Raw genomic sequence first — 22907 nt, 5'->3', positions numbered from 1 at the left:
CTTCCGCTTGGAAAACTTCCCCTTGTTTGTCCTATGTCTGCTTTTTCTTGTCCTTCAGGCTGTTTTTAAAATACTAGGTTAAGGAAAAAAAAAAAAAAACTAGGTTAAGGAAGTTAGAGAAAGGGAGATATTCATGAATCTTGAGTTAGGATTATGTCCTAACAAAAAAACATGACTCGCAGTGGCTTAAACAAACAGAGGTTTATTTCTCTCATATAAACAAGGAATCTAGAAGCAGTAGCATTTGTTTAGCTGCTCGGTGAGGTCAGGAGCAACACCTTGGCCTTTCCTTCATGGTTGCAAAATGGCTGCTGCAGCTCCTTTGTAACCATATTCAAGGCAGTATGGAAGGAGAACAGGTGGCACCAGCCAAGACTGTCCTTTTTAACAGGCCATGACAAACTTTCCCAGAAAGAAACCACTTCTATTTATTTTTCACTGGTTATAACTGTGAGTCCTTTCCCTTTAGAAAATAAAGTATTTAGCTTTTTCCAGACTTTATCATGCAAGAACTTCTGGAATTCTTGAGCTAAGGAATAATATCGTCAAAGAGGTGCTTTAGGAAGGTACAGGCTGAGGGCAATGGAAAAGTAGAAAGGGAAAAACTAGGAACAGAGATGAGTTAAGAGGCTATTGCTGTCAGTCAGTGGGAAGAAGGTCTGGATCAGAATAAAAACAGAAATAAGAAAGTGTTTAACTTAAGAGATGTGTCTCCTCACAGCTTTAGTCATAGATATGCACGTTTCTATGCTTTCATGTAAATGTGTATCATTTTTGCAAGAAGAGAGAAATTTACGTAGATAGATGTGCATTATCTTTGTTTTTCTCTGTGTCTGTGACATTTATTCATTTATTCATTCATTCAGCAAATACTTACTGAGCCCCAACTTTGTGCAAGGCAATGCGCCAGGTACTATGGGGGAACATGGACATGAATCAAACACAAACCCTACCCTTGAGGAGCTTACAGACTAGAAAGGGAGAAAACACATATTCTCAAATAGCTAAAATGCAAATTAGTAAAATGATAAATATCATAAAGTTATGAAAGTTCAGAAGAGGAAGTCATTATCTTAGCTGGAGAGATAAGGGAGAAGATGGCATTTGAATTTGGTTTTAATGAATTAATAGGATGATAGAGTTACCATATGATCTAGCAATCCCACCCCCGGGCATATAGCCGGAGAAATATATATACACACACAATGGAATATTACTCAGTCGTAAAAAGGAATGAAAGAATGCCATTTGCAGCAACATGGATGGGCCTAGAGATTATCATACTAAGTGAAGTAAATCAGAAAGAAAAAGGCAAATATTGTATGATATCACTTATATGTGGAATCTAAAAAAATGATACAAATGAACTTATTTACAAAACAGAAATAGACTCACAGAAATAGAAAACAAACTTAAGGTTACCAAAGTGGAAAGGGGGAGAGGGATAAATTTGCAGTTTGGGGTTAATAGATACAGACTATCATATATAAAATAAATAAACAACGACCTACTGTACAGCACAGGGAACTATATTCAATATCTTGTAATAATCTATAACGGAAAAGAATCTGAAAAGGAATAGATATATATGTATAACCGAATCATTTCGCTGTACACCTGAAACATTATAAATCAACTATACTTCAATAAAAAATATTTTAAAAAAGAAAGAATAGGATGGAGGGAAGGAATGTGGGCAGGGAGCAAGTGACCGTGGAGCGTTCTTACCTTACTGGTTAGAAAAGGTGGTGAAAAATAAGCCTGAAAGAAAACTGATCTAAAGAATTTGGTGGGGTTTTTTTACACACTAGCAAATATTTATTGGACTCCTACCAGAGATACGGTACTATGCTAGATCTTGAATTTCTGTAAGTGATTATATGTCTGTGTTTCCATGTATGTGTGCCTGTTTGCGAACATGCGTATGTTTCACAGTGTGTACATACTTTTGTGTGTCTCCCTCTCTGTTTTAATAGTCAATTTCTTTGTGCGTACACTTTTACATGTAACTGTGTCCATGTGTTTACATACGGCCAGCAGGTGGCGCCACAAAATCATAACTAGCAAGGACAATTCTGCCTGTTCCAGCCAAGTAGCCATCTCAGACCCTATGAGGCCATGGAGAGATCCTCAGGCCTTTGTAGGGGCTGGGGATTCGTTTAGCTGTTTCCATCATTAGCATTATTCACCACTGTATTCTCATGCCTGGCACAAAACCTGACAAAGTGAAATCCTCCTTAAATGTGTATTCATGAAAGGCTAACATGCCCCATGGGAGAAGTGGGAGATGGGGGGGGAGCCAGGGAAAGAAGTACAGAGAAGGTGGCCCCCCAGTAAAGACCCCACAGGAAGTGGGATTTCAGTCACACTCATAGAAGTCATAGAAGATCTGGAGGGGGATGTGTGACAAAACAGCAAACTCAGCCATTGCTCTCACCCATGGGGCTTCCCCTCCTTATAATGCGGCATCTGATCCCGATCCTTTACCTTCGGCTTTTATTTAGTGCCTGGTAAGTACTAAGGCCTGTGGGAAACACCACCTCTGCTCTCTAGGAGCTTCCAATCCAGGAAGAGAAATAACGTTTATTTTTCACAAATTTATTATACGCACGATCTGCATTTGGATCCTGGCCTAGAAAGGAAAAGGAGACATTGGACAGTGGGCAAAATTTGAATGGGATCTGGAAATCTGAATGAGTTGCACACGGGTTATAGAACAGTGTACTTGCTTTTGAAGAAATATACTCAGTGAAATATTTAGGGGTGGAATGGCATCATGTCTGCAACTTGCTCTCAGATTGAACAGAAAAGAAATAACGATAATGGCCGGGAAGGAAGGAAATGGGAAATGTTAATGATTGTAGAATCTGATTTAAGGAGCTAAGAGAGTTGTTTATACTCTTCTTGCAACTTTTCTTTAAGTTTGAAATTATTTCAAAATAAATTTTGTTTTTAAATTTTTAAATAATAATAATTACACCCCATAAATCCTCTCTGCCTATTGCTGAGAAAGTTCCTTCCTGCCCCACGTGAGAAGTGCTCTGTGAGGGACAGAGGCACAGAGCTGGAAGAGGGTCCAGCTGGGTCTATTCAGAGACCCCAACCCCTTCCCACCCTGGCTGCCTCAGGAGACTGGCTCTCTCTCTCCCCTATCTGGGCTACCCCAAGGTCTCACCCTTTTCAGAGCCCACATCTGTGATTTCTCCCACTCACGCTCTCCATGCCGGCGCAGGTACCCCACTCCCCCATCAGCCTGTTTAGGAGACGAAGGTCTCTGATTGCCCACAGGGACTACCACTCTGGTCATTCCACACAAGAACACAGGTACCACCTTCACTTTGCTCCCATAGGAGAACTGAGGCTCAGAGTTTTGAAGCAAAAACCTTGAACAAACAAAGATCTGCTCAGTGGGACCAATTTCAGGTCAGCTGCACATAGCAGGGGCCTGGACTATAAAACACTTTAATGGTCTGGCTGAGTTATCACAGATGGGTCTGGCTGCTTCCCCATCTCTCCGCCGTCCTCCCCATTGCCTCACTCCTTTCTCTGAGCTGCCAGCAGCACGTGGTGCTGCATTTGTCAGGCCATTGCCAGTCAAGGCCGCCTCATGGCCCTCTGAGGAATCCCACATACCTCAGCCTGGCACTCAGGACCGTCTGCAAAGTGGACCAGTTCCTGCTCCAGCTGTTTCTCCCATTATTCCTTTGCACCCGCTTTTGCCCTACATTCTTAGTGTCCTGGATGTGCTCACACTTTCCCTCCCCCGCACCTATGCTGATGCACTTCCTCTGCCCTGGAAGGGCCTCCTTCCCCATCTCCACCTGGCAAATGCCCAGCTACCTCTCAAGGCCAACTTCAAATGTGACCTCTTCCTAAGGCCTTTCATATTCCACCCCAACCTGATCTGGCCTCTTTCTCCTCTCTTGGCAATTATTTTCAGCTCCATTACCTTCATGCTTTATTTTTGGAATGCCAATTCCTTCTATTCAACTCTAAGCTCTGCAAGGGAGAAATCTGTCTCTTATCCACTCAGTACCTAGCAACCTGTGGACATGCAGTAGGTGTTCAATAAATGCATAGGAGGTAATATGGCTAAGTGTGTTTGCCGTACTTCACTATGAGGCACAGGTCCACAGAACCGTGAACTCTGAGGGACACAGAATACGGGCGCTCTTTCCAGGAGGAGATGGAAATAACAGCTACACTGAGCTCCCGTTAAGTGCCCTCTGGCCCTGACCCCATCCCCATCTGGCTCCCGGCCTCCTCAATCCTCAAGGACACAGTTTAAAAATATCTCCCCTCCTTGCCTCCCTCCTCTCTGCTATGCCTTTCTCCTTTCCCTTCCTTTCTCTCCCCTAAAACCCTCGGGCTCCTACCCACAGAACACTGGGGAGAAAACAGAAGAGCTGAGGGATTCCCCACCAGCTTCTGAGCCCTGAGATGAGGAAGTGATTATCAGAGGCCACTGTCTTGGTCAGTTCCTGTTTCTGGAGCGAAGATGCCAAAATCTGTTCCTTTTTCTGTGAAAAATGTACGAGTTTTCATTTCCAAAATTCCCAGAAGCAAGACTGTCACTGTGAGCCGTCTGTGTTTCTGTCTGCCTGCATCTGTATGGAAGGTCCGCCAAGGCCTCCTGGGCCTGCTCCTCGTGGGCCAGCGTCCAGGGGCAGTCTTGACAATGACACCTCACTCCCTGCCCCTCCCCATCGCCCCCCCCCCCCCACCTTGACCTGGCCGAGGAGAGACAAGTGCATTAGGACAGGCCTGCCTCTGGCCTCCTAATGCTTCCTGGGGCCTTGCAGGAGAAGTCCCTCCCCAGGGTTGGTCTGCTGCTCAGAAGCCCCTAGAGAGGGTAGAAATTTAAACTGATAACCTGGTCTCAGATGTGGATTAATTTGGGAAACCCTGTCCCTGCCCTGCTCCCAGGCTTGAAACCATCGGGATGGCAGCTGGGGGGGGCGGGTGCAGACATAGCCACGCCATCCCCACCCCCAGCCTTGGCCTGGGGCCCCACTTCTGCGCCCCAGTCCCATCTGGAATGGGAGGAGAGCCCCACTTCATGTGGAATCAGACCCTCCTGAGCCCTCTGTGAAGAAAGGAAGAGGGCCAGCCAGGGAAGTATTGGAGGTGGAGCCGGGGAAGGGTGGGATATGCAAAAAGACACCAGAGCCTAAAGCCGGGGTAAGAGAGTTGAGTGTGGGCCTTGAGATTAAGATTAGGCTCAAGGTGTGAAGGTCAAAGTCGTCTTGGTGCCAGGCCCTCTGGGCTGTGCTTGCCTTGGGTTGGCAGGTGAGAGAGAGCAGGACAGGCCTAGGTAGCAGGTTCTTTGCCTAAGCAGGAAGCGAAGATGAACGCTTTCTAGCAGGATCTACATTTGGCCTGCTTTTCCTTTGGTCTCTGCTTCCGTTTGTACCGTGCCTACCCAATTCTCATGCATTCATTTAACAAACATTTAAATAGCCTAGAACATTTGCAGATATCAGTGGCCAGGGCTTTCCAAAAGCGTAGGCTGGGACTTGCAGAGTCCTCACTGCCTGGAGCTTCAGCGTCGCGCTCAGCTAGGCCCCTCGCACGCTGTACGCTTTGTGCACCATCCCGGTTGCTGGGGCCTGAGGCCTGATCAGCAGGGGATTGAGTAGGGGTGCAGGACCCGCTCCCCAGATGGCCGGCCCAGACAATCTGAGCCCGAGACAGGTTAAGGGGGCAGGAGACTGGGCAGGGCCGGGGAGTCTCTGCGGGGGCCGACCTTGTGCCCTTTCGCAGCGAGTGGTGGCGGCCCTCCCAGGGAGGGGTCCCCTTCCGTGCCCTGAGCTGGGAGCCGGGGCAGCCCTCGCCAGCGCCGCGCCCTCCCCGAGGCCCGAGGGAGGCGCCGCGGGAGGAATTCCAGCCATTTCCTCTGCGCCGCGCGGTATGTGGCCTGCTCGCTGCCCGACCGCAGCGCGGCCCGGAGGTGGGGGCCGGCGGCGCGGGCCCGTCACCAGCCGCGTCTGGCAACTGCCCCGGCCTCGCCGTCCCGCTCCAGATTCCCGGCTGGCCGCCCCTCGTCCCGGGCGACCAAACCGGCCCTGGAGCGGCCCCGGGCCGGCGCGGCGCTGCCGGGACCCCGGCTCCTCCCGCGCGGCCGCAGCCGGCAGAATCGCTCCCGCCCCACGCCCGCCTGCCTCCTCCGTCCTCGCCGCGCACCCTAACCCGCGGGTCCCCCGAATCTCAGTTTGAAACTGCAGGTGGCCTCTGCTACGTCACCTTGGGGCACGTCCCTTAGCCTTTCTAAGCGTCAGTTTCTCCACCTGTGAAATGGGCACCCTGACAATAGTGCTACCTCATTTGTGCCGCCCTGAGGTTAAATGAGAAAGGGAACGTGCTGGAGCAATGTCAACGATGTTTTCGTTTCTCTAGGTATCGCTGCTGTCCTCAGCTCTCCTGGATCTTCCGCCCACCCTGCCCAGGGCCTCTTCTCCATACTAATTCTTGGTGGAGCAGTCGGGGCGGCTTTACAGGTAGGCACTGCAGACGGCCGCCTCAAGGACCGGCGGTAGGCTCTCCCTCGGGATTATCTGCCCGCTAGGTTCTTGAAAAACCTAAGGGGCAGTTATTTCATTTTTTAAATGATGTCATCGCCGTCTGACATCAACCAGGCACGTAGCGATTAGTGGAAGTTGAGGGTGCGGACTGGGATGGTAGGTCCGCAGACGTGGACTCCACGTGCCGGTCTCAACAGACGCTGGGCCACCACGTGCTCTCTGGGCTCCTCTTTCAAAGTGCAGATCCTCCACCCCCAGCCCCCGGGAGAACGAACATTCTTTCAGCTTTAACTCTGCGCTAGAGCAGCGAGAAAGGGAAAGCCAGAGCCCCTAGGCGACTGGGTGGGTGGGATCCACTTCCCCTGCCGCCCACCCCCGCCCACGGCTGCGGTAAATGTGACACTGAGCGGAGTTGGAAAGCCCCGGGTTTCACCGGGCCTAACCGCCGACTGCTTTGCAGACGCAGCACCGAGGAGCCGCTCTGCCACGGTGTTCCCCCAGATGGCTCCTTGTTTTGATTTTGAAACTTCCATTCCAGCCAGAGCGCCAAGGCCGAGAATCAGCCCTTGCAGCAAGACGTGCTCCCCTCGTTCCCCCCACCCCACCCCACACACACACGCTACAGCCACAGACCGCATAAATCCAGGTGGAGACAGGTCCAGAAACACAGGTGCTATAAATATCCCAGTCCGGCGAGCGGGGAGACACAGCTCCCGGGTAGCCCGTCTCCACCCACCCTCCTCTGAGCCCAGCACTTCCGGCCATCGCTGCGCTGCAGGCTGCTCTCCGAGTTGGGAGGGGCGGACTCCATCCGTAGCAGAGGCCTGGCTTCCTTTTCCTCGCCCGAGACCCCCTGAGTGCCTAACCTGAGGGTTTTCTCTCCACTCAGGATACACCTCCCGAACTCCCAATCGCAGACCGTTTCCTCCCTCCCCTGGTATTTTTTAAAGGCTGTGGCCAGTCTTCCTGAAATGCTGACTTCTCTTTCAAGATGGGTGGGGGATGCTGCCTTAGGTTAGAAGGCAACGAACGAAATCACATTTTTAAATGTAAAATTTGATTCTAAATTTTTGATGGCCCTTTTCGTTTTGGTGGAGGTGGGGACGGACGACGGTGGGGAACAGGCTGCAGGCAGAGTAAATCTAAAAGAGGGGAAAAAAGCTGGGAGTACACACATGTGAAGAGGGGATATCTCTCCGCTGGAAAAGAGAGTTGCTGTCCCAGCAGGCTGGTTCCCAGGAGCTTGGTGCAGTTTTCTGAGAGAGTCTCCTGAGCCTGGGACTTTATGGGGTGCAGCTCCCTGAGAAGGAGCCTGTTGGACACAATAAGACTGCTCTGGGAAAAAGGTTAATGAAGTTCCACCACCTGGGCTAAGGGATTCAGACACAAAAATTATTCCCAGGAAACTCGGACATCTGATGGCTCCAGGAGAGGGTGGCAAAGAGCAAGGCAGGTTTGGAGATAATGAGTGAAACAGATCTGAACCACCAGTTTTCAAATGTGTCTGTAAAAATAAGCTTTAACTAAATGCTAAATAAAGCCCTGGTTTAAAAAATGAAGTCACACTCCTCTTCCAATGTGGGCGCTTACTCTCGAGTTGCTGTGCTAAGGAAGCACTTGGTCAGCTCATCCTGCTTAGAATGTACTATTAATTCCCCATTTTACAGATGAGAAAACTGAGGTCAGAGAGGCTGATTAACTAGCAGAGAAGAGTTTCGAACTCAGGGATCTGACTCCAGTGGTTACCTGTGGAACCTCTGCTGTAGGGTAGTCAGCTCTGATGGTCTCTCAGACCAGAGATTGGCATGACTCCACTTCAGCCTTCAGCTGTCTTTAACAGTGAGGAAGACATTGCTGTAACACCTGCCCGCCTCTAGTAGACCCGAGTGATTGCAGCCTCATTGAACTTGATGGCATTCCTGAGGGGGCCAGGCAACCTACCCTAAGACCCCAGTGTATAGAGGAACAAACTCTCCGTAAGAGGAGGACTCTGAATGGACTGGATGCAGTCACCAAGGTCAGCCCTTCCTGTGTGATTTCAGGACCACAGGGAGCCCCAAGTGGCCTCCTTACTAAAAATCAACCATAAAAGAACCATTGTGCTTAACACAGAACCAGATGTGTGCTTAAATTTACACAGGTCGCTGCTATCTCACCTTGGGCCATGGGCCAAGGCGACCCAAAGATACATTTTGTCTGGCTTTCCTAACATTTTTTAAAAGTTGAGTTAATTACCAAACATTTAAAATTGGAAGATTGTGCAGAAATATCTGGATTTTTTTAGCTTCTCCCCCCCAATCTTTAAGAGCTGGCCACACTGACATGTACTCTGTGGTCCACCCCAGTCCCAGCCATCCCATCCCGTTTTTTATTCCCACCCTCCTGCTTGGCCCATTGACATTTGAATTTGCTGACCCCCATCTTCCTCACTAAAATGCAATTATTCACTAAAGAGGTAACTAGTTGGTAACTAGGTAACTAGTCACATTCCAGTTTGGCTATCTTTTCTGGAGAGCTGGTTAAGGTAGAATAGTTGAGGTAAGTTAAAGTGAGGGTAGGAGAGAAAGTGGGGTTCCCCCAAACAAAGCATCAGGCCATACCAGAACAGAGCAGATTTCTGAGTTCCCAGAAGACCACAAGATGAGAAATTGGTGTTCGAACAGCTGACATGGATGTCAGAACCTCACCTGTTTCCCAGGAGCTCATCCTTTCGTTTAACTTAGCAAACACCACTCTTTTATTAGCATCCTGGGCTGCCTTTCCCAAACCTGCTTCTGGAAGTGCCTTGGGGAGTGTCCAGAAGCAAACCCTGGAGGTGATTAGAGGGCTGCTGACTCAGGCTATGAGCGAGCCCAAAGGAATGGGGCTGAGCTTTCAACCAGGACAGAGCTGAGCCCGGAGGAGGAGCTGAATGAAGACGAGGGGTTTGAGCAGCCAGGAACTGAAGCACGACCTCATTCACCAAGATGGTGAGCAGCTGTGTTCTCTGAAACGTGGACCACATGAGGGAAAACCATCTTCCCCGAACTTGGAAGCTTTTCTGCCAAAGTAGTTTATCGTGCACGCAGAGAGGTGAAAAGGTTTTGTATGGAGACATAAGAAGGGATGAGATGGGCTTTGACGGACTGTATGATAGTCCTCGGGGCAACCTCAGCCTTCCCCAAATGCTCATCTGGGAGAGTTTCAGCCCTGTGAATATTTGAACTCAGACCTTTTTGGCAGTAGTCCATGGGACAAGTGTGTCAACAGAGCCCCAGATGTGTACTCTGGGGTGTGGAGGGCGTGAATGTGATAAAGTACTTTTAGGGCTTTTAGAGAAACAGGAAATACAGTTATCAGAGACAGGAAAATCTATTCAACTTCTTTCAAAACCAGTGAGTGGATAACATGGCCATCAGAATTGTCACAACTGCTAGGTGAAGCCTTTGGAAAAGAACAAATTAGCAGCAAAGGGGTAGGAGAGGCCCCTTCGGGGAGTTGCCAGGCTGGGGCAGGGACACACTCTATTCAGAGAGCCTCCTCTCCCCTGCTGCGTCATCAGGAGCCCTTGAAATCCCAGCACTCAGTCTTGCCGCCATCATCTGTGCGTTGTGTCCTCGTTCCTGTTCATGTCAGTCCTAAAATCTCCCTGGCTCCCAGAGGCCCTGTCTTTCCCCTATTTTGTGGCCTCTCCCACCCTCCCCAAGTCCTGAAACTCTTCCTCCGTGACCTCTGGAGTTCATAATCCGTGATTAGCAAACTCTCCTTTATCCTCAACCTGTTGTCTGAGCATCCTCTTCACTTCTGTCCCTACGGGACACCCAGCTCTCCCCTGAGTTCACTGCTGCCCTCACAGCATTCTCCAGCAGGGCCTGATTTTGTTCTCTCACAGCCCCCTTCCCTAGACCTGGAGGTGAGATAGGTGTCCTCCTTACTGGTCATCGTCACCTTTAGAAGTATTCCCTTGCACACCACGTTGAATTTCGTGTTATCAAATTATACCAATCACTGCTGTCTTCTCCTGACCCCCAGGCGTTATTTTGCAAATATTCTAGGTCTTGGTTCACTGTCACTCTCACCAACACTGTCTTAACTCTTGGCGATTCAGTACAGAGTAGATGACCCTTCCAATACCCCAGCCTCTCAGTCTCTTGAATTTCTCTCCTCCAGTGATTTTCCCTCCCCTCAACCCATAGTTGTGATTATACACAACTGCAGTCCCTCCATGATCTCAATTTCGGGCCTCCTCCTATCCTTCCAGCTCACCTCCTTGCTTGATCCCAGCTATCCTCTGACCCCACCAGAGCCTCCAATATGTTGATCCCACCATACCCTTCACTGTTACCCACCCCTTTGATGTTCTTAATCCCCTCCTGACCCAGTGTAAATTTCATGGCCATACCTAGCCAGAGAAATACACACAGCCCCGCTGCTTGACCTCATTTGAAGTTCATGCTGATGAAACTTAAGTGGGCCCTTAATGCTGCCCAACAGTCATACTTATGTTTCCCTGATCCGTTCACTCACCTATGCTCCTGGGTGACAGTTTTGTACCTTCTTTTCTCTTCTCAAACCCTTAATATTCCCTTCCCATTCTCACTCTCAGCTGAATTCTAAAAGAAGCTAATTGGATTCTTTTTTCACTGGGAAAGTAGAAGCAACAAGAGGAGAAATCTGCAGATTCCCACCATCACATTTATCCCCTGTCCAGCAGTTGCGTCTTCACACTCTGCCTTTCCACCTACTATCAGAGGTGACCCATCCATCAAAAGCAAATTCCTCCACTTGCGCAGGCAGCCCAGTCCCTCTCACCTACTCGCGGATATTACTCAGCAATTCTTCCTACACCAAATTATTACTCTCTGCTGGATTCTTTCCATGAGCACACAAACATGCTATTATTTCCCACATCTTAAAAAAAAAAAAAGCCTTTTAATGACTGTACTTCCCTTGGCAGCCTCTCTCCCAATTGTTTGCTCCCCTTTAGAGCAAATTCCTCAGAAGAATCATCTGTACTTGCTATGTCCGGTTCCTCTCCTCCAGTCCTTTTTAAACCAACCCCAAATCAGGCCTCTATCCCTCAGTGCTCCACAGAAATTATTCTGGTCCAAGTTACCATGGCTTAATAAATCCAGTGGTCAGTTCTCGTCTTACTGATTAATAACATCTGATATAATCAACCACATCCTCCTCCTTGATACACATTCTTCCCTGGACTTCCAGAACACCTCACTCTCTTGGTTTTCCTCCTCTCTCACTGCTCCCACCTTCTTGGTCTCTTTTCCTGGCTCCGCCTCTTTTCCCTGACCTCTAAGTGTTGACGTGCGCAGGGCTCAGACCTCAGTCCTCTACTCTTCCTTATCTACCTCTTTTGATGATCTCATCTAGATATGTGGTTTTAAATACAATCTATGCACCCATGACCCACATTTATACCTCGTCCAGACCTCTGCCCTGAACTCTAGACTCATATATCCGACTGTCCGCCCCACATCTCCAAACTCAAGATGTCCAAAACTAGACTCTTGAGATGCTCCCCAAACTTGATCTACCTGCAGTCTTTCCTATCACAGTTGATGGCAACTCTATTCTTCCAGTGGTTCAGGCCCAAACATTGAGTTATCCTTGACTCTTGTCTTCCTCTTACATGCACGTCAGATCTGACAGGAATTAACTCTACCAACAGAATGCATCTGGAATCCACCCACTTCTCCCCTCCTTTATGGCTGCTGTCCTAGTCAAAGCCACCGTCATCTCTCACCTGGATTACTGCTGTGTCCTCCTATCAAAAGTCTCCCTGCTTCTACTCTGGCCTTCAACACAGAAGCCAGAGTGATCTTTTTTTTTTTTTTTTTTTGGCCGCACCTTGGGGCTTGTAGGATCTTAGTACCCCGACCAGGGATCAAACCCACACCCCCTGCAATGGAAGTGCGGAGTCCTAACCTCTGGACCTCCAGGGAATCCCCAAGAGTGATCCTTTTAAAACATACTTTAGACCACATCACTCTCTAATCAAAACTTCAAAAGCCCCCCTCCCCCGTTTCTTTTAGGGTTACGCTTTAATAACTCCCCATTTCTCTCAGTGTAAAAACGGAAGTCTTTACAATGGCCAAAGAGTTCCTCCATTATCTGCCCACTCTTCCCACCACTCACCTCCCTGGCTCCCTCTTTGGATTATTTTCTTTTATTTATTTATTTTTTTTAAAAATTTTGGCCACGCCACGTGACTTGCGGGATCTTAGTTCCCTGACCAGGGATCGAACTCGGGCCCCCAGCAGTGGAAGCACAGAGTCCTAATCACTGCACCGCCAGGGAATTCCCTGTCTTCCTCTTTGGATACTCCCTTCCTCACTCATTCTGGGAGTCCAGCCTCCTTGATGTTATTCAAACACACTAGGCGTGTTCCCACAGTGAGGTCTCTGCTCTAGCTCTACCCTCTACCTGAACGCTCTTGCCCCAGAAATCTACTTGCCAACCTTCTCACTCCTTCAGTCTTTAGATTCTCACCTTTTCAATGAGACCCATTTGACCACCCTGTTTAATACTGAAACTTGCCCTTTCCCTACACCCTGACACTCTTGATCACCCTTAACCTGCACAACCTTGTTCGTTTTTGTCCCCATAGCATTTATTATCTCCTAACATACTATGTAATTTATATATTTATGTTTATTGCTTATTATCTATCTTCCCCTGACCCCACCCCCACAGGGATCTTTCTCTATGTTGTTCACAAATGTATCCTAAATGCCTAGAACAGTGCCTGACACATGGTAGGGAAACAATATGTATTTTTTGGGAATGAATGAAAATAATCCAGGCAGAGAGGGACTTACTCCCTCGCCCATCAGAAATGTCTGGGCCAAGAGCAAAAGGGAAAATGGAACCAGAAAGAACAGTTGGAGCTGACCATAAACACATGGTTTACGGGCAAAGTCAGGTCAAGTTGGAATGAACAAACTGTGTGCTCATAGTCACTAGATAGATAGATAGATAGATAGATAGATAGATAGATAGATAGATAGATAGATGGTAGAATCTCCCACATGGTAGGTAATAAAGCGACTTTATTTACCACATATAGAATAAATAAAAGCCTGGGCCAATGACACCGACTTATCCGATTCCCGTCATCGTCAGTTGCTTTTTAGCTGTTCTCCCAGCCCTAAGTGAGCCAGTTACAGTTGACCTTTGAACAGCGTGGAGTTTGAACTGCCTGGGTCCAATTACACACGGATTCTTTTCAACAAATGTACAGTCGGCGCTCCCTTTTCACGGGCTTTGCATTAGGGGATTCAACCAACCATGGACAGCAGATTAAATTTTGATCTGGGGTTTGTTGAATCCGAGAACGTGGAGGGTCAACTGTATTCAGTGGACTATGCCGTGTTATATAAAGGACTTGAGCATCCACGGATTTTGGTATTTGCAGGGACCCCTGGAATCAGTGCCCCGTGGATACCGAGGGACAACGGTACAGTTTGTCAGAGGCACCACAGAGAGTAAAGGCAAAAGGACAGGGTCCTACAAGTAAGGACTTTGAAAAAGAAACTCCTCTCTCTTCACCTCTTCCCCTAAGTGCCTTCTCAGTAGAGGATAGTGCAGTACCAGATGTTTGGGGCAGTACCCAAGCCATTTCCTCAGAATTCTGCAATCATTGGATGCAGATGGTTAATAGTTCTGCTTGCCTGGCCCCCACATGTCCACTGCTAACAGAGGCCTTCTGGAGTCCATGCCTTCCTTTCCCATAGGGATTGCAGCTTCCAGGCTGACTGCCAATGTATTCCTTCTCGAAAGATGCCAGTGTTATGCGAGGAGCCTCTGCACTAAGGATAAACAAGTTAAACGAGGCTCCTGAGGCCCTCCAGACATTTTAGTTAGAGACCCTGGGGTATCAGCCTTGTGGCTGCACCAGGGGCTTGAGGCCACAGTAGGCCCTGGGGCAGGAGGCTTTACCTGTCCTGAGGAGAAATAGAATCTCAGAGCCTTTACAGAGTTGAGGCTTCAGCTCACAACACGCCTAAATAACTGCAGGCAAAGCTTCCAGAGGGGTCTGGGCAGAAGCTCCAGAAGATCCCCCTTGGCCAGACATGAAGACAAGACCCCAATTCCCAGGACAGAGTCGAACCAAATTGCCTTCTTCCAAAACAGGGGCATCCTCAGCTACACCTTTCGTCATAAGGAACGTATGTGCATTGATGGAGCTCACCTAGTGCCAAGAGAGCGGCAAAAGGCATTGAAATAAGGTAAGCCTACATCATTTCTCCATAGAAAACATTCATTCGTAAGGAAGGCATTCATCTTTGACATGAATAGGGATGTCCTATGAGGTTCAGAGTAAGCACAAAACACAGCAGAAGAAGCCGCACTCCTGTATAAAAATATAATTTAGGGAATTCCCTGGCGGTCCAGTGGTTAAGACTCGGCAGTGTCACTGCAGTGGGCCCGGGTTTGACCCCTGGTCAGGGAATTAAGATCCCACAAGCCACGTGACGCAGCCAAAAGAAAAAAAAACAAAAAATATATATATATATGTGTGTATATATATATATATATGTATTATATATAATACATATGTATATATATAATCATGTATTATATATATGCATTATATATATTTTTTAAATCAGTTAAAATATTTACCCAGTCCCATGAGAAAAAGGTCAAAGGGCTTAAGTATATTCTCAACACTCAATCTAACTTCTCTTTCTTCCGCTCAGTTGCCCCTTTTTTGTTCCTCTTCACTCTTCCAAAACTCAGCTCACAATCCTCCCCCACCCTGTGTACCTCCATCACACACACACACACACACACACACACACACACACACACACACAGAGGCCCTTGATGCCCTTCCTCTCGCCCTGCCTCCCTGGACCTTTCCTTTTCTGTATTTCCAATGTAACAATTCCTGGAGGCTCAGGCTCCTTCCAAGCCTTAGTCCTTCCTGGTTCTTACTCTGATCAGCACAGTAGCAGACCAGCTGAGCTAGAATCTTTCTTAGGCAGTAGTCAGGTAAAGCTATACATATTCATGGGGAGATATTGTGTAATCTTATGCCTTTCCTCCACGTCTCTTTAAAGGATGTCATTTTAATACCCACATCCATCATCATTTTCTTCTTAGGAGGCAAGAGAGGAAAGACAGAGTGAGAGAAGTCAGAACACGTCTGGGGAAGGAAAGACATCTTTTGATCTGCTCCTTATACATAGCTCAGATGCCTACACTGGACAGTGCCCAGATTATCGGTGGATTCTGAGACATTCCTATGTTAGCCTAATTAAAAAAGAAAGCTGAACACAACCAACAAGAGGTTAAGGCACAAAGTCAAAATGGAGAGGATTCTGTAGGCCTCTGAACTTGAAGCATTCAGTGTGAAGGCAGGAGCTGGGAGAAGAGAGAAAACAGAGAATTGTGTTTTTGATTATTTTTTTTCTGATTACAAAAGTAACATATGTTCAATGTAGAAAACCAGGAAAATACAGAAAAGTACAAGAAAGGATTGAAAAAAAAAAAAGAAGCAACACTTGTGATCCCACCACCCAGATATAATCAATGTTAACATGTTTGTTTACCTTTCCAATGTTGTTTCCACGCATATTCTTTTTTTAATCAAATTATAAACATAGTATATATGCTCTTTTAGAAATTTTTTCTCACTTAACCGTGTATCCTAATTTTTCCCAAGTCATTAAATACTCTTCTACAATATGATTTCTTAAAGCTATTTATGATTTTGTGCTATAGGTATGCTATCATAGATTTATCAACCAATTTTATGTGGCAGAGTATTTAGGCTTTTTCCAAGCATGAGATTTTAACTGTGGCAGGGTTGCCTGCACCACCCCTGTTTTCAGCTAACAAGCTAACTTTGTTAGGTAAACAAGGTAACCTTCTTCCCTTACAAGCAGATAAGGATCCCTTCAAAGGTCTATACCCAAGAGAACCCTGCCTTGACAGAAGTAACAAGCATTCAGCTGTCCTTGTGTTCTTCAGGGAAAGCCTGGCATTAGGCCTTGAGCAACCTTAGGTCTACTGGCCAGGCCATTCTTGAGCAGACGGAGAGAAAATATTTGTCATTCTAAGTCATGGAGTTGGCCCAATTTATTCAATACATCATTCTCAAAAATATTTTTTGTGCTAGACCTGAGCTGGATATTATAGAAGAAAAGATATGGTTTCTGTGTTTCATAAACTTTTACTCTTCATGGGTTGACAAACATATAGGTGTGAAAGAGTTAGGTAGAAACAGATTATGTGTGAATGACTAAATGCTAATCTGTGGTTCAAATCGCAAGGGCTTTAGGAGGTGAGAAAAGTATAAGCACAAGGTAGAATTGAGCGGTTTGAGAAGACTCCATGGAACAGGTGGAGCTTGGAGGCAGGGTAGGCAAGGAATATTCCATGTGGAGGGGACACAGAGGCCAGGAAGCACAGGAAGCAAGAAGGAGGTTCCCGTGGCTGCAGCTTTGGGAGAGATGGTCAGTCAGACCAGATAAGTCATATATGGGGCACATGGGTAGAGGGCCAAAAAGAAGTTTGACCCTAATTCTGTAGATGTTTCCCCTTGTCCTGGAGGTGTCACACCAAGAAAGGAAATGTCAAGTCAAATTCAAGCTGAGTTGTTTTTGTTTTTTGGTGTGTGTAGGGCCAGGGGCGGTGGAGGATGGTTTATAAACAGAACTTCTCAAAGCCTTTAATATTGCTCATTTATGTGGCAAGGTCAAGAGAGGGGGAAATTGGACTTCCTAAGAGTCTTTGACCACAGAACTCTTTTTATCATGGACCATTTCCTTTGGTGTTCCATGAGACGCAATTAGGAGCTAGTGAGCCACCGAAGATGTTAGAGCTGGAAAGTAATGCTTGAGGGAAAACAAAGTTTTGGAAGATTAATCTCATGGTAGAATGTAAGGTGAGCAAGAGGGAAGAGAGCCTGGATTCAGGCCATACAGTTAGATGATTGAATAAAGCCTCCAGATAAGTGGGCAGGGTTGAAGCACACTGAAGCAGAGAATGGAGAACAAAGCATTGATTGAACACAGAGTCTGCTGTTGGGCTCTGGGGAAGGTACAAAAGTGTCAGAGTTCCTGGGTCTTGCAGGAGCTCGAATAAGCATTAATTAGGATTTTGATTGCAAGGGACAGCAATCAACTTGAAGCAGCTTAAGCAAAAAGAGTGTTTTTTGTTTTTTGTTTTTTTAATGGACCGAATTATTTAATTAGGTTCTTTGTAAGAAGTTTAGAACACGACTTTGTGAGGATAAATTCCGTTTGTAAGAGCGAACACAGAGCGGAGGTAGCCCTGGAGTTGAGGAACGGCTTTGATTCTTCGCAGAATTTGTGAGTCCACAGCTTTCTGATCAACCTTCCGCTGCTCTGTAACCTCGTATTTCTCTCTCTCTGTGTCGAAGATCTCACCTTCCTGGGCTTACGCAGTTTCTTCTTCTTGAAGTAAGCATCAGTGAGATGTTCTGGGATTTTCACACCACTGATATCAATTTTGGTGGAAGTGGCAATGACAGATTTCTGGTGTGTTCTCCGCAGAGGAACTCGATTGAGGGACAGAGGCCCAGTCACAGGTAGCACGCCACTGCTCAGCTGCTTCAGGAAAATGACCCTCTTGCCTCTGTGGCGCCCAGTGAGGATAAGCAAAATGGTCCCAGGAGTGATGCTGGCGCGCAGTTTTCTCACATGCTTACTGAAGGGTTTTTTGCCGTGACTCAATAGCTTTCGAGGCACGTCTTCAGTAGGATGATACCTAGGCATTTTGCGAAGTTTAACCACCCGGGTACCGCCATTCTTGTCACCACCAACTGGTTTTGTGACAGTAGCAAGAACCTTCACCTTTTTCTTTTCAACCTTGGATTTAGCTGCTGAATACTTCCTCTTGTACAAGGCCTTTCCGGAATACATAGCCGATCGGGAATATCTGCCCGTTCCTCTGACCAGGACAGGGTTTCGGCTGCGGTGGGGCTTCCCCTTCTTAACCTGCTTCACCTGTTGGTTTTTTTTTTCAGTGCATGTCTTTTATTAACCAATATACAATCACTTGTCTTCTGGTTTGTTGAAACAATAGGTCAGACAACATTTGCCACAATAATGTCTGTCAAAGTGGCTGGCCATAAAAACTCCAGCACCACGTTCATCTGAAGGGCACTCCCGACGAAGGCGACTGATTTTGCCATTCTCCTCCACCTTATAGTATTTCAGGACAGCCAGCTTAACCTTCCTTCTCTTATGCTTGTTCTTCTTGGGAGTGGTGTAAGACTTCTTCCTTTTCTTAGCGCCACCACGAAGTCTCAACACAAGATGAAGGATGGACTCCTTTTCAGTGTTGTGTTCAGACAAAGTACGTCCATCTTCCAGTTGCTGGCCAGCAAAACTCGGTCTTTGCTGGGCAGGAGGAATTCCTTCCTCGTCCTGGATCTTGGCCTTTACGTTTTCTATCGTATCCGAGGGTTCGACCTCGAGATTGACGGTCTTCCCCGTCAGGGTCTTCACGAAAATCTGCATATTGGCGGCTGGTGCCACCGCAGATGGCGGATCCGAAAAGAAGTGCTTCACCTTTTTAACCTTGCCACCAGCATCAGCCTTCTTGGCTTCAGGTTTTTTCTCCTTAGTATCTGGCTTCTCAGCCTTTTCACCCGCCATCTTGCGAGATGGGAAAAAGCAAAAAAAAGAGTGTTTTTAAGGAAATAGGGATACTTCATGAAGAACTGAAGCCATGTACTGGGAAGTTGGCAAAAAGTCCCGTGTCTATCTGGTCCCAGCTATTGTGTGTGTTTGCCTCATCTTCTTCATATTCTCTCTCTCTCCTCTCCTGTCCTCTAACATCCCCTCACCTTCCTTCCTTTCCCCGCTGCCCTCTCCCTGTTCTCGTTTGTGGAAGAAAATGGCTTCCCTGCAGTTCCTGAGTTTGCATGTTGCACTAAGTTTGCATGGCACAGTTCCGGCTATATCAGAAGCGACCTCTCCATGTCTTCTTCCCAGTTTCAGATTTCCAGGAGAAAGGGTCTTCTTGACCCAGCTTAGGACTCATCCTGTTCTGACTAGGGGGACAGGTTTTAAAATAGAAACGTGGCTGCAGAAGACTTACCCTGTGAATTAGTGTGAGGACCACTGCCAGGAAAAAGTGTCTGCTATAGAGTGATGTGATGACCTTTAACTGAAAGCATGCTTCTGGAAGAGTTGAGCGGGAGAACACTATTGGTTTTTATTGTTTTAATTTTTTTTTGGATTTTATTTTATTTTATATAGAGCAGGTTCTTGTTAGTTATCTACTTTATACATATCAGTGTATACATGTCAATCCCAATCTCCCACTTCATCCCACCACCGCCACCCCACCCTGCCACTTTCTCCCCTTGGTGTCCATACGTTTGTTCTCTCCATCTGAAGAGCACGCTATTGTTGAATGAGTAGATGACTATGAAGCTTTAAGGCAGCTTCATTAGAATCCATATTCTTGTCCCTTTCCCAAACTGCTCTAGTTCCCAAGTGCTGTAAAAATCTACAGATGAAGGAAGCAGGATATACACTGTGGTTAAGAGCATATGTCTGGGGTTTAAGTTGTCTGTGTTTTGGATCCTGGCCTTGAGGACTTCAGCAAGTTATGGAACCTGCCTGAGCCTCAGGTTTCTCATCTATAAAATGGGTATCACGAGGATTAACTAAGATAATATGTGTAAAATGCTTAGCACAATGCACCTAATAATGTTAGCAACTTAATTTTTAAACAAAAATTAACTGATGGAGCTGAAGTTGACATCAGCAGATCCAAATATCTTTCATAAACTGGACAAAAGAAAGATGCACTGGGAGACGGGCAAGTGGTCAGCTTGGTTCTCCAGACATCCCCACGAACGTGGCCTCTAGAAGAGGGGGTTTGGGTAGAAAAATAAGCCACGAAGATCTTGAGGCGCCAACGGGGACTTTAGAGATCACAGGTCATATGGGCCAGTCACACTCCCTTTTGTTCCTAGAGATTTAATATCTACCAGCCTATTAAATGGTCATGATTTGGAGAAGACAAGAAGAGGAATTACTTTCAGCTGGCCCTGGTCTTTAAATAACCCGGGGTACAACATCTTTCAAAACACAAAGGAGACCATGTGTAAAACATTAGTTAAATTCAGATATAAATCTAGTCTTTGACCAGTCCAAAACTAATCAATATGCTTTTTTTCTCTCTTTGAACTTTGAGTTTTCTGGCAATAACAAAAACCCCAAACCCCATCCAAAACCATCATCCAGACAGCCCAGCTCCTATGCTCCCCTCCCTAGTGTCACATATTGTTGACAGACCTACTCTTGTTACCACATTCATTCCAGTGGTGATTCAAATTCTTCTGCAGAAATTGACTTGAAAGACAGAAAATTGCTCTTGTAATCACTTAATAAGGAATCCTGGACAAGGAATACAGCGCTACGAATATAGATTTACTCTTAGCTTTTATGGATGCATTTTTCTCAGTTATTTTCATTGAAAATCATGACGAACTAATTTAAATAGCAAAGTAAACTGAGATGGAAAATTACCCATAATAAGAAATTTGATGAAAATATAGACTGGCCTGGTTTTAAGCATATCAAGGACTCTTGGTTTAAATTGCAAATTCGGAGAGATTTGAAATGTGTTTGTTTGAATGTGTCAGCTTTAGGCAAAACTAAACTACTATGTTCCTTTCCAAAAATCAAGAATCTGCTCTGGAAAAAAATCATGCAGTGTGATGTACAAAGCAGAGGGGAAGGAAAGTAAGTAATGGGTGAGAAAGACCCACCCAAGGCCTGCAGCCAGCTTCCCCAGGAAGATTCATGACCATGCCTCAATACTGTCCTGCAATTCTTTCCAAGCGATTTTACTATAACTCTAAATCATTTGAAGCAACTGCTGCTGTTACCAAAGCTATCTTTGCCTCAAAAAGAAGAAAATTCAGGACATGCAATATAATCCTCTCACTATCTAAGAGAGAAACCAGCCCATTTGTCATAAGAACTGAAAACATCAGCTACATAGTAAATTAAACATTAGAGTTTCATACTTCAATATTATGTATCTTTTGTAAAAAGAAGAAAAGGGGGGCACACACAGGACATGGTTGGATGCAACAGTGATAAAGTGACTTAAATTTGGTTGACTAACTATAACCTACAAAAACCATTCTATCTATTACAAATCCTTTTCAGTAAAAGGTAAGAAAATCCCATCAACATTTTTTTAAACATTCTGAGCTATTCACAACAAATGAATCCTTACCCTTACCAGATGTATAAGCATTTGTGTAATGCAGGGGGTTCATAACTTGGAAAGCGTCATCGAAGGCAGTGCTAACACAATGTTCCCCCCTTTGACTTGAATGCCCTCTTCTTCCCTATTAGGGTGATTATTGTTTCACAGTGTCCCAGGCATGAAAGGACTTTGAAGGGTCACTTTGCAACCCAACTAGCAGCATTGGCATTACCAAAGAGCAGCTGGTTAGAAATGCAGAATCTTGGGGTCCACCCCAGCCTTACTGACTCAGATTCTGCATTTTGACAGGATCCCCAAGTGATTCATATGCACATTGAAGATGAAACTATGCCACTCTAAGTCATCCCCCTGCCTTTGAGCAAAACTGTGCACAGCGCATACACTGGTCTCATTCATCTAGTTTCAGGTCCTTTATAGTTTGTCCCATTTGAGTCATTGAGAGGAAAGGGGAAATACACTCATTTAAGGAAGTCTTGCATAGCCTAACAGAGTTAGCAACTTCTTCAATATGTTCAAGTACCTATTCTTAGAAGCACTGCAGATTAGGTCAAAGGAAAGAGAAGCAGAAAATGGAGTGGGTTCAAATACCAAACTCTAATAAAGTAAGGGTAGTACAGAAGCTGAGTCTATGAGGGATGGGAAGAGCAATTTCACCAAATTACCAGTTCCAAAATTGTCTCTGCACTGTGGCTGATTTATAGTCCTGGAAGCTTAAAGCCTTGAAACTTCTTGCTCTGTTTCATTTCAGATTAGTAATTTTTATCTAGTACTTCCCTGCAGCTTAAAATGAAGGCCCTGGAACTAAGAAAATGAATTTATGTGGTGGACTGCATGCTCATTCTGTAGCTATCCTATAGGTTTTAGATTTGTAACAAGTTTGGAATCTGGACAATAGAAAACTCTCTGTGGGTCAATGGCAGCCAACTTCTAAGCCAAAACTGAAGGACATAGGATAGCTTTGTATGTGTTTCAGGGTCCTCAAACTTAGCTGCGCATTAGAGTCGCCTAGATAACATTTTTTTACACAGCTTTCTTGAGATATAATTGACATATAATAAGCTGCACATATTTAAAGTGTATATTAAGAAATGGACTTCCCTGGTGGTCCAGTGGTTAAGACTCCGTGTGCTTCCACTGCAGGGGGCGCAGGTTGGATCC

General features: G+C 46.1%; 2 protein-coding genes and 1 long non-coding RNA gene across 3 annotated transcripts in view; 1 reads left to right on the top strand and 2 right to left on the bottom strand.

Moving 5' to 3' along the window:
- The first annotated feature begins 6314 nt into the window (after window positions 1-6314).
- Window positions 6315-22907, top strand: part of LOC117199479 (uncharacterized) — a 35219-nt gene continuing 18626 nt past the window's right edge. Inside the window, exons 1-2 of the long non-coding RNA XR_004480735.2 lie at window positions 6315-6497; window positions 14652-14746. This is a non-coding gene — a long non-coding RNA (uncharacterized LOC117199479). The remainder of the gene's footprint in view (window positions 6498-14651; window positions 14747-22907) is intronic.
- On the bottom strand, window positions 17679-19171 carry LOC101283298 (60S ribosomal protein L6-like). Its single transcript, XM_033419200.2, is given in 3 exon segments — window positions 17679-17923; window positions 17926-18496; window positions 19064-19171. Coding segments are annotated over 3 exon segments (843 nt in total). The 5' UTR covers window positions 19151-19171; the 3' UTR covers window positions 17679-17738.
- LOC101283555 (ubiquitin-40S ribosomal protein S27a-like) lies at window positions 18519-19039 on the bottom strand. The gene has a single exon (XM_033419201.2). It carries the CDS (start codon window positions 19010-19012, stop codon window positions 18545-18547), a length of 468 nt encoding a protein of 155 aa, XP_033275092.1. The 5' UTR covers window positions 19013-19039; the 3' UTR covers window positions 18519-18544.

This window comes from Orcinus orca, chromosome 13 (genome assembly GCF_937001465.1).
Source record: "Orcinus orca chromosome 13, mOrcOrc1.1, whole genome shotgun sequence".
In the NCBI taxonomy this organism is placed as follows: Eukaryota; Metazoa; Chordata; class Mammalia; order Artiodactyla; family Delphinidae; genus Orcinus; species Orcinus orca.
The sequence above is the reverse complement of the archived record's forward strand: the minus strand, read 5'-3'. Positions and strand labels throughout refer to the sequence as shown.